This window comes from Esox lucius, chromosome 20 (assembly GCF_011004845.1).
Source record: "Esox lucius isolate fEsoLuc1 chromosome 20, fEsoLuc1.pri, whole genome shotgun sequence".
Taxonomy (NCBI): Eukaryota; Metazoa; Chordata; class Actinopteri; order Esociformes; family Esocidae; genus Esox; species Esox lucius.
The window spans coordinates 24810091-24822628 of NC_047588.1; the positions used below are offsets into that span (position 1 = coordinate 24810091).

Here is a 12538-nt window from a genome sequence, read left to right on the forward strand (position 1 = left end):
TTTTTGAGGAATCATACTGAGACAGTGGTCAATGCATAATGTCCGGCGTTTTAATTTGTCTCTTAACACAGACTGAAAGATTAAGCAAAATTGGTGTCCAGGACACAAAGGACTGTGCCATCAAGGTCATATTTGTTTGTCATATCTTTAGAAAGGATAGAAAAATAAAGTAATTTTAATGGTGTCGTTATCTAGAATGTCTGCAACAATTTACAGTGCCTCTCAGCAGTTTAAAAGTGTGCGATTCACAAATAAAGTGCATTCTATTTGTGCTTGACTTCCAGGTTCTTTACCAATCCTGAAATGCCTGATGTCCTTCCTCAATTTATACAGCTATTGCGGAAAGCGGGGATTAAGGGGGAACTGTTTACTCCGTGGTCAACAATAGCTACCAACGTTATTATTCTGTAGTATATTTAAGTAATAAGGTACAAGTGGTGTGTGGTTTATGACCAGTATACCACGGCTAAGAGCTGCCTTCAGGTTTTCTTGGGTTTGTCTCTATTACTCTATATATTATTATTTGACTGAATAATATGTTCAAATACTGCAGTAATGTAATGTCATTGTAATTGTTAATTAAAAAAAATATTTTGTGCATCGGCTGCAACTACATTTCAATTAGGTTGTTTTAAATAGAGGTATTGTCAACAACATACAAAATATGTCTTGTCAACGTCATGAAAAATACATATTTTCAAGACATAAGTAAAACATCTTTAACTTTTACTTTCAATCAAAACCAAATGTAGATTCATTGTCAGGCACAGTCGTCTATTCAACATCTTTTCAATGACCATGTGCTGGGTGGGTCCTACTTAAAACATAATATTAGATTCTTAAGAGGAGCAATGGACACACACTGCATATGTGCACACTCATTCCCAAAATATTTTCCCAAATGTATTATGATAGAAAGAAAGTAGCACTAAAGAATGGAAAGATTAAACATGTTATAATTGCGATTTTTTTTTTTTTATGTTTTAAAACACTTTTGACATATAATGTATTCCCATTCCTGCATACTTAGGAATGGACAAATACAGTCAGAGAATTTTTTTTTTTAAGGTTACGTTGATCAATTTTTGCTAATTACTTTCAATGTGCGTAGCAATAATTATTTACATTTTATTGGGTTTTGGCAGTTTTTCCAACCAAATATGTTAAAAAAGGGGATTTACGAATCAGTCTAGAAGACGAGCAAATGTTAATGACTATCCGGTCTTTTAGGCTGACCAATATTATCACTTTTATCCTTGGTTGATTCAGATAAACAAACATGCTTTGCCCATGAACTTTAGCTAGCATCGGGTAACAAGTCCTTTTCTTACACAGTGATTTGGGCTATTTGTGAGCTCATCCATGATAATAAGTTGCACTAGTCAGCAATTGAATGTGTGTCAGCCGTATTATGTTTATTTAATCAAACAATTACAGCAGATGTTGGATGCAGTCAGACCTAAGATGACTAGTTACATGCTAAATTCAGATTTGGATAAGAATCATGGATAAGAACACTGTTGTTGCCTTTGTAAATGTTTGAAGTGAACTGCTGACAATGATAATATAAAGTAATAAAGACTGAGCTAAATGTTTGTGAGTGACTAACAGTGTGGTCAGACCGACCTGTCTGATTGGCGATTGTTGCGTCACTCATAACTAGATATTGTAATGAAGTTCTAATTACACATTTGTTATTGTACACTGTAGGGACCACTACCATTCTACTCTCCTACAAAACCCAATATACTGTAAATTCCCCCCAAAAGAACTTGTTTATAAAAACTCCACATCAAAATTAAACAAAACATACAATTAGTAAAATTGCTTATAAGAAAGTGACCTTGGTTGTTCAAATAAATGTCTACGCATGTTGTATTACACATCCAAATGATTGAAGGTAACACTATAGAAAGACTAAATTGATGGTATGTGTCAAAATAATAACATAAATGTCCTTGTGTTATCCTTATAATTATTAGTGAGTACATAAAATGTAGGCAAAATGTATTGGTGTTGTACCTAAATCTAGGCCTTTGTATTTAGCAGGAATTCACATTGCCTAAAATAAAGTATATGGAAATGTTGCAATGTCCAACAACAGAAAAGGCTCAGTCTGTGAGCTTCTGGTTTAATTTCTGAAATGCAGAGGCAACATTATGCCTGTAATGACCAGCTCAGGACTTCAGTGGACATAGTAATAGAGGGAGTAACCTGCCATTTCAGAGAGCTGTGGTGGCCGCACCAAATTACTGACAGATGCTGTGAGTTGCTTGTCACATGCTCTGCACTGCAGAAGACCATAAAAAAACATGTACATGTCCAGATGTTCATTCAAACAGTCAACACAAAGTAATTACATTGAACCTCAATTCAACATGAGCTCACCCCGCAAAAATATTTGTACCAAACCTGTCATAATTGGAAATACAATAATTAATAAATGCACAAAAAGGGAATAAAACTATTGCTGACCAAAATGCATATTTTTTTTCTGTACAGCCTGTGGCTGGTATCTACTGCAACATTAGTTGATCAATTTCATGCTGCATGGCTGGATAGCTTTTTTCTTGGTCTGAAAAGTAAACATTCATACAATTGAGAGATTTACAAAAGGAAGGTAGCTGTAGTAGTAACCTAGTGATTTTGGCAATTACTATGGTAACATTCAAACTAGAAGCAACAAGACTTGACAGTGCTGGCTAAAAATGACACCTACCCAGGTAGAGGGAAGGGATTTGTGTTTCTTAAACTACCAAGTAAACAAAGGAGGGAGGTTCAGAGATAATGATGGATTTGGGGAGGAAGGGAGGGGATTTTATTTTTGCTTTTGATAATAAAACGTAAAGAATCTACTAATATATATTAAATCTACTGTTTAAACAATTTCTATGCAAAATAAATATTTCAAAAATATAATTTTGCATTTAAATAGTTATATTGACCGATTTTTGTTATTAAAAACATACATTATGTTTACAAATATTAAAGGGGCACAGTGTAGAATCCTGATATAATGTTTAGAAGACAACATTTTTATCAATGACACTTCATGTCTCCTCCTCCCCTTACCGAATGAGACCAGAATTGTATTAGCTAGTCCACATGGAAAATGAGCATGTTTAGGGTGGGGGATAGTACTGAGTCTCTAAAGTGAGTAGGAGGTCACTACAAGTCAATGTTAACTGTTAAACGGACCAGCAACAATGTTTCAATAGGGAATTTTTCAGGCACCTGGAAAAACTTTGTACAAATATTTTTTGAAAAACTAACTTCAAACATTCCCCGCAGATCTATTCTGGTCATGAATGCTAGTAGTACATTAAATCTTGAAGATGGAAGGCTATCACTTCATTTTGCAACACCACGCCATACCCTATGGACAGCGTTTGATTGAAGCCAATTTCCTGCTGCAACAGGACAATGACCCAACGCAAAGCTCCAAACTATGCAAGAACTATACATGGAAGAAGCAGTCAGCTGTCTATAATGGAGTGGCCAGCACAGTCACAGGATCTCAGCTCTGTTTTGTGGGAGCTGCTTGGCCATATTGTACTTAAGTGCCCATCAAGCCAATCCAGTTTGTGGGAGGTGCTTTGGGAAGCATGGGGTGAAATCTCTTCAGATTACCTCAACAAATTGATAACCAGAATGCAAAAGGTCTGCAGGGCTATAATTGCTTCAAATAGAAGATTCTTTAAGAAAGCAAACTTTGAAGGACACAGTTATTTCGATTAAAAATCATTATTTCTAACATTTGTCTATGATTATATTAAATGATTATATTATATTATTGACAAATAATTATATTATTAATCATTTATATTATTATATTATGATTTTGTTATATGTCCTATTCAAACTTATGTCATGTATGTTTTCATGGAAAACAAGGACATTTCTAAGTGACATTTAAAGATAGTAATTGCAACCCAAAACTGTTTTCAAATATACCTAATAAACCAGGAAAACTGTATAAATAATTATTACCCAGCTTTAATCAATAATAAGTTGATAATTAAATTAATGAGGTAAGTTCCAGCACTGTAACTTAAAAAATAGATATGGCCGAATTTTCTTTGTCTCCAAACCATCTTTTGCACAGGAATAAGCAGACAAAGGAATAAGCACCTCGCCCCAAAGGAATAAGCAGACATTCCGTGGTTTTGGAAGATCATGCAGTTTGGTGGCTATGATGACTGTTGATGCGCTACACCGTAAGAAGATAATGTGTTTTCAGACATTTATTTTGTGCACTGGTGGCGCTAATTTGCAATTTAAGGTCATTGAATAATAATAACTGATGTGGACAGTTTCACGCCTTTTTTACATGCTGTCATTAGTAGTTGCTCTAAAGAAGAATAACAAGCGGACATTGTACAAAAATGTGTAACATGTTCTGTTTATTGCACAGGACGTTGTTTTCTTTAGAATAGTATCAAATGTTTAGAACCGCCTACGGATTTGAGTCTTGATGAAACTGGGCAATGACGTCACACACTTCAACTTAAGTCTGCCTTTCTCACTACTACATCGTAGTCCTAGCCGATATTAAGCGGGGAAGAGAACTTACCTGTTCGGATTGAAAAACGTTGTTTAAGGTATGTCTGTATTTCTCATTGGTGGAATGTTTGGCACGTTGTGGATTCCGTATGTTTTTGGCTTATAGGTATAATATTGAGTGCTCAACAATAGCAAAAACCTTTGCGAATAAATAAGTTACCTGAGCAGAAGTTATATTGAAAGAATTTAAAGAATTTAAAGTGTAGTCCTATGTCATGTGATCATAGAATAATATTTGAGGTTGTATAACAACTTACAAAAAAGTATTTTTTTTGTAAAAAGAAAACAAAAAAGAAAACACAATAAATTACTGGTATATGACAAAATATGTAATTTAAACCGTGTATTTCTCATATAACTCATTATTAAAGATATGGCTGAACTATAAATACTAATTGAATAACATTTGGTTTTTGATTCTGTACGACATATATTCCACAGTTCTCTGCCATAAATATAGTATACAAGATCTAAGGTTCTGTAAGTGGTAGACTAGCTGTAGTTTTTTTTATTATGGAGGGTAAGGGGCATGGCTAGTTTGATCCAGCTGTGAGAGGAAATATTGTTCTGGTTCATCTGCAATGTTGTGTTTTAAACACATGAGTATTATATTTAGATTGCGATGTTGCGCTATGACAGTTAACATGATGATAGAAATAACACTCCCCTGATAATAACCTATCAATTACATTTAAAAAGACTAAGCCACTACATTTTTCAAATCTATTTATAATTCCATAGTGGACCAACTACAAAAACGCTCTAGTCTTACTGACTATTGTGAGTAGATCTGGGCAGCAGTCTAGCAGTCGAGTGTTTGTCCAATATACTAAATGTTGCTGGTTCTAATCCAGAGCTGACAAGGAACAAATAAAAACACCAGTTGTGTGCCTTTTTGCAATGCACTTAACCATAATTGCTGCTGTAAGATGCTCTGGATAAGAACGTCAGCAAAATGTAACCACTGCTTACCAGACTACCCATATTGGGTGGCATGCTAGAACAATATAATTGTTGTAATGTGAAGTAATTATCTGAATGTATATTGGGCAACTGAGTGGTATTTTGGTTAAGAACATTTCCTCAAACATTCTGTCAATATTTCAATGCTGTTGAGTAAAATTATTGCACATCTGTCTCTTGTTCATTAATTTTAAGCATATTTAAAGCGGCAGTGACCTCTAGGGGATGTAAGAACAATTTGTTGACCAAGAACTAGTCTGTACAGTCCGTACATGATTGACTACGGGAATATTAATTGTAATTCCGCATACCTGAAGAGTGGGACATTTATCATAACAATTGATAAACACATGAAATATGAAAATAGAAAATTAAATATTCAGATGCACCAACCAACTCATGATCTTCTAAATTTGATCTGAACAGAGATATTCAGGACAATGCAATGTGTTAAAGCAGGGAATTCTTTTGATTCTATAAACCATGTAACATTTTGGTTTCTTTAAATCATCTGTAACAATTATCAGAGTTAATTTTTATGAGGTTTCATTTTTATTACATTTTATATATTCCCCCACCATGGGGATCCTGGTTTGAAATATATATATATTTTTTTAAATATATATATATATTTAACAAAATGAGTTCAACTTTGTTTTTTTCACCCTCTCAGGTTCTAAAATACAATGATGGTGTTAACCACCACTGCTTTGTATCCTGGAACCAGGAACTATCAGTCTTACAACAACATATCGCCAAGCTGGACAGGGGAATATGAAGATTATGTCACTGATGAACTTGCAGAGGTTCGCCAGTCCCTCAACATAATGTCCCTCATCTTCTACTGCTTGGCATTTGTGTTAGGGGTTCTGGGAAATGGACTTGTTATTTGGGTGACAGGATTCAAGATGAAGAAGACTGTGAATACAGTTTGGTTCCTCAACCTGGCTTTGGCTGACTTTCTTTTCACTGCTTTCCTGCCTCTGAGTGTAACCTACACTGCCATGGACTTCCACTGGCCTTTTGGCAAGTTTATGTGCAAGCTAAACTCCACAATCAGTTTCCTAAACATGTTTGCTAGCGTCTACATCCTTGTGGTTATCAGTGTGGACAGGTGTGTGTCTGTGGTGCGTCCTGTCTGGGCCCAGAACCATCGCAACATACGCAAAGCATCCTGCATCAGTCTGTGTGTCTGGGTGTGGGCACTGGTCCTAAGCTCTCCATACTTTGTCTTCCGGGACATCGGGGTCTCCTTCAAGGATAACAGGATTATCAACTGCTTTAACAACTTTGCCCTATCTGATGACTACGACACAAAAGAGGTGAGAGAGCTGCGAGTATTCCGTCACCAGGCTATGGTTATCACACGTTTCCTGCTGGGCTTTCTAGTGCCCTTTGCCATCATTGTCACCTGCTATGCCATTCTCATCCAACGGCTCAAGAGGAACCGCAACTTGGCCAGCCAATCTGGACGGCCTTTCAAGATCATTGCTGCTGTAATCACAGCTTTTTTCTTGTGCTGGGTTCCATACCACATCATGGCATTAATTGAGATGGTGAGCAGTGCTCTTGATGAAGTTAGCAACACATTAGACCATGTCACTACGATCGGGGTCCCAATAGCCACCAGCCTGGCCTACCTCAACAGCTGTCTGAACCCACTGCTGTACGTGTTTATGGGCCAGGACTTTAAGGACAAGCTACGCAAATCAATTCTGATAGTTCTGGAGAGTGCGTTCACAGAGGAAGTATCAAGGTCTAACAACACTTGCACAAACTCTGGACTAACAAGCCGTAGCAAGGAGAAGTCTTATTCTGATGCTGAGATATAGGGTCTTATATTATAATGAATACTTCTTTATTTTCCACACAGTGATTACATTTAGATTTGGCTTTGCCATTACATGATTGACCAACCAACAACCCAACATCATAAATGTCATATCATTAAGGCACACTGACAGTTTTGCAATTTAGAAAGGTTTTTCTATAAATAATCACTAAGTTAGCCATGAAATTCCAAGTTTGAAAGTAAATGGTTTTGATGAAATGGGGCAGAAATAGACATATATAGTATATGACGTAGTACATAATGTTTGAGGAATTTTATTTGGCTCGACAGTGCCACTTATATAACCAGTGGCCAAAAATGTGGGGGCTGCATTTTTTTAATAATTTAGCAGATCATCATCTCTAGAGCCACTTACATTAGTAAATGCTTACATTTTACAGGCCACATCTGGGAATCAACCCATATCCCTAGAATTGCAAGTGCCATGCTTTTACCAAGTGAGCAACTGGGGTCCATCGGCAATTCATTAATATTTTCAGACAGCTCAAGACTCAGTTCAAGCAAAGGTTTTTCAGAATAGGAATAATGATTGAGTACTTAGTTTGAATAAAATTTATCTCGAGGACTCAATTCAAAACAAGTTTGAATTCAATACTGTTTAGTTACTTGCTAAGTGATGGTGGGTGTCTGTGGGTTCTTGTCCATAATGTTTTTGCATTGGACATTGCAGGCATGTTAGAAGAATGTTAGAAATGGGTCAGACCCAATATAATGATGGATACGGTAAGATTTTCATACACATACAGTATCATATTGTTCAAACTGAATATGTAACTTCTGTCTTTTCAGTCAAGCCGCTTTTTGTGAAAACATACTAAAAACCTGGATAATATTGATGAACATGTGTAACTATATGTGATTGAAACATGTATTGTTTGTTATTGAAATATTATATTTCCTTTTACTTTCATGTATATGTTTGTATTTTTATAAGTTTTATTTGTATGTTATTAGATGCTTATATGACTACTCTACACTCACCTAAAGGATTATTAGGAACACGCATTAATGCAATTATCTAATCAACCAATCACATGGCAGTTGCTTCAATGCATTTAGGGGTGTGGTCCTGGTCAAGACAATCTCCTGAATTCTAAACTAAATGTCTGAATGGGAAATAAAGGTGATTTAAGCAATTTTGAGCGTGGCATGGTTGTTGGTGCCAGACGGGTCGGTCTGAGTATTTCCCAATCTGCTCAGTTACTGGGATTTTCATGCACAACCATTTCTAGGGTTTACAAAGAATGGTGTGAAAAGGGAAAAACATCCAGTATGTGGCAGTCCTGTGGGCGAAAATGCCTTGTTGATGCTAGAGGTCAGAGGAGAATGGGCCGACTGATTCAAGCTGATAGAAGAGCAACTTTGACTGAAAGAACCACTCGTTACCACCGAGGTATGCAGCAAAGCATTTGTGAAGCCACAACACGCACAACCTTGAGGCGGATGGGCTACAACAGCAGAAGACCCCACCGGGTACCACTCATCTCCACTACAAATAGGAAAAGAGGCTACAATTTGCACGAGCTCACCAAAATTGGACAGTTGAAGACTGGAAGAATGTTGCCTGGTCTGATGAGTCTCGATTTCTGTTGAGACATTCAGATGGTAGAGTCAGAATTTGGCGTAAACAGAATGAGAACATGGATCCATCATGCCTTGTTACCACTGTGCAGGCTAGTGTTGGTGGTGTAATGGTGTGGGGGATGTTTTCTTGACACACTTTAGGCCCCTTGGGCATTGTTTAAATGCCAATTGGGCATTGTTTAAATGCCACGGCCTACCTGAGCATTGTTTCTGACTGTGTCCATCCCTTTATGACCACCATGTACCCATCCTCTGATGGCTAATTCCAGCAGGATAATGCACCATGTCACAAAGCTTGAATCATTTCAAATTGGTTTCTTGAACATGACAATGAGTTCACTGTACTGAAATGGACCCCACAGTCACCAGATCTCAACCCAATAGAGCATCTTTGGGATGTGGTGGAACGGGAGCTTCGTGCCCTGGATGTGCATCCCACAAATCTCCATCAACTGCAAGATGCTATCCTATCAATATGGGCCAACATTTCTAAAGAATGCTTTCAGCACCTTGTAGAATCAATGCCACGTAGAATTAAGGCAGTTCTGAAAGCGAAACGGGGTCAAACACAGTATTAGTATGGTGTTCCTAATAATCCTTTAGGTGAGTGTATATTTAATTTCCATTTGGCACAGATCTTCAGAAGGCTTAATCATTCTGGCTGAATCCCTTTCGGTACTGTGTGCCATTTGCCAGTTAAGTATAATGATTAGCATGTTAGCTAAAGAACAATAAATGTTTTTATGATGATGATGGTCACCTCCATTTAATTAATCATAAATTAATATAACTTTCTTTATCAATTCTGTCATTCTTTCAAATTCTGTGAAGTTCAAAATTTCTTTCAGAACTTTAAATCTAGCAACTATATCTCTGATACATGCAACGTTTGAGCAGAAGCAACCATGATGTGGTTAATAGATACCTAGGTTCGACACTTAAAGTCCCCAACTAAAGTGAGTTCTATTATAACTGAATTGTTCATTAAAGTAGATAATGGTCATTTGCTGATGAATCAGCTTCTGTTGGGTCAATATGCTATATGATTTTTCTGGCTAACAAACTTGCTTGGCTGCTTCAATTACATGGTTACAGAATTATTGTCCTGCTTTTCAATTAAAGATTAGCAAAAGGCTATGACAATTGTTATTTTTGTTTATCAGCTTGATGTAACATTACATTGAGTTAAAACTGTAAACTAATTCTTCATAAAGAAATACATATTTTCTCAAAAATGTGTGTCACGATATTTGGCCCATAATTAAGAAATCTTAATAAACTAAAGCTGTAGAAAACCTGCCTGAAAAGGACCCAAGTGTATGTTGCCAACAGACACAGTCAGGAAGATGGCTCGAGAGGTAAAAATCTAAAAAGATCTTGCATGTTCCTTATTTTTTATGAAAAGTTTGGTCATAGCATAGACATTTTCAAGAAGATCTCCAAAGTCAAATGTTTCATAATAGTATTTACTACACCTTGGTTGTAAAAAGAGTTAAATGTAAAAATAGGACATTTGAGATAAGTAACAAGAAAAGGAACCAGGTAAGCCTAGTTTGGCTAGCCTGCGATCAGAAAGATGAATGTTGTTGCCCTTGCTGGATTTGAACTGGGTAGTCCTATGTGGTCTTTAATCATTACGCCATACATGTGTGGAGTGTTCTGCATTGTTAAACCAATTAGTTTAAACTCCACGAAAACTATAAACACAACTTTTTTCTGCCCACATTTATCATGAGCCCTAACTCAAAGATCTAAGACTTTCTCAATGTACACAAAAGGCCTATTTCTCTCAAATACTGTTCACAAATCCTTCTAAATCTTTGTTAGTGAGCACTTCTCCTTTGCCGAGATAATCCATCCACCTCACAGGTGTGGCATATCAAGATGCTGATTGGACAGCATGATTATTGCACTGGTGTGCCTTAGACTGGCCACAATAAAAGGCCACTCTAAAATGTACAGTTTCACTGTATTGGGGGGGGGGGGTCCAAAAACCAGTCAGTATCTGGTGTGACCACCATTTTCCTCACGCAGTGAAACATCTCCTTCGCATAGAGTTGATCAGGTTGTTGATTGTGGCCTGTGGAATGTTGGTCCACTCCTCTTCAATGTCTGTGCGAAGTCGCTGGATATAGGCAGGACCTGGAACACGCTGTCGTACAGTGGGGCAAAAAAGTATTTAGTCAGCCACCAATTGTACATGTTCTCCCATGTTCTCCCAATACTTATTTTCCACCATAATTTACCAATAAATTCATAAAAAATCTTACAATGTGGTTTTCTGGATTTCCCCCCCTCATTTTGTCTCACATAGTTGAAGTGTACCTATGATGAAAATTACAGGCCTCCCTCATCTTTTTAAGTGGGAGAACTTGCACAATTGGTGGCTGACTAAATACTTTTTTGCCCCACTGTATACGCCGATCCAGAGCATCCCAAACATGCTCAATGGGTGACATGTCCGGTGAGTATGCTGGCCATGCAAGAACTGGGATGTTTCCAGCTTCCAGGAATTGTGTACAGATCTTTGCAACATGGGGCCATACATTACAATTCTTTAGTTATGCAAACCGATTGTTGCAGCAGATGTCCAGGTGGCTGGTCTCAGTCGATCTTGGAGGTGAAGATGCTGGATGTGGAGGTCCTGGGCTGGTGTGGTTACACATGGTCTGCGGTTGTGAGGCCGGTTGTGTGTACTGCCAAATTCTCTGAAATGGCTTATGGTAAAGAAATGAACATTTAATTCACGGACAAAAACTCTGGTGGACATTCCTGCAGTCAGCATGCCAATTGCACGCTCCCTCAAAACTTGCGACATCTGTGGCATTGTGCTGTGTGATGGAACTGCACATTTTAGAGTGGCTTTTATTGTGGCCAGTCTAAGGCACACCTGTGCAATAATCATGCTGTCTAATCAGCATCTTGATATGCCACACCTGTGAGGTAGATGGATTATCTCAGCAAAGGAAAAGTGCTCACTAACACAGATTTAGATAGATTTGAGTTCAGCTCATGATAAAAGTGTTGCATTCATAATTTTGTTCAGTGTAGTTCCCTACATTAGCTAACATCCAAACCAACAACAGGTACAGTATGATACTATATATGATACTTTCAACACGTTAAATTTGAAAAATATTACTATAGGGATCGATTGGGACATACAACCTTGTCGTAAATTGCGTCTTGACATTAGATCATTTTGTCACGACAAGTTTTAATATTTAGCTAGACACCATTAAAGCATTGTGTTAAACTGACAACTGCTTCTTATTAAGTTTACTTCCACCACAAATAGCATCTATGAACTGTATGGCTTTTGTCACTGGCTGTTATTAGCCAGTAATAGGCCTACTAGTGTCTTCTTATTACTTGGAATAGTCATAAGAATTGAGCAATTGCTAGCGAGACTGAAGATGAACTTTACACTGCCAAAGCAATTTCATTTCATGGCCCAAAGTTTTTCTTTCATTCGTGAATGACATTGATACAATAACTATCCATATAGGTGAGGATAACTGACTTCTTTGTCTAGTTAAAAGACGAGAGAATCGTGGAAACCCCTCCTCTTTCACT

The 12538-nt window shown here is 37.2% G+C and overlaps 1 protein-coding gene across 1 annotated transcript; it reads left to right on the top strand.

The window, feature by feature from the left end:
• Positions 1 to 4517: 4517 nt before the first annotated feature.
• Positions 4518 to 8572, top strand: fpr1 (formyl peptide receptor 1). Its single transcript, XM_010885096.3, has 2 exons — positions 4518 to 4601; positions 6200 to 8572. Exon 2 carries the CDS (start codon positions 6213 to 6215, stop codon positions 7356 to 7358), a length of 1146 nt encoding a protein of 381 aa, XP_010883398.2. The 5' UTR covers positions 4518 to 4601; positions 6200 to 6212; the 3' UTR covers positions 7359 to 8572.
• Positions 8573 to 12538: the final 3966 nt, after the last annotated feature.

Bases quoted from the DNA above. Each gene is read 5' to 3' on its own strand.
- fpr1 (XM_010885096.3), top strand. From the start codon at position 6,213: ATGATGGTGTTAACCACCACTGCTTTGTATCCTGGAACCAGGAACTAT.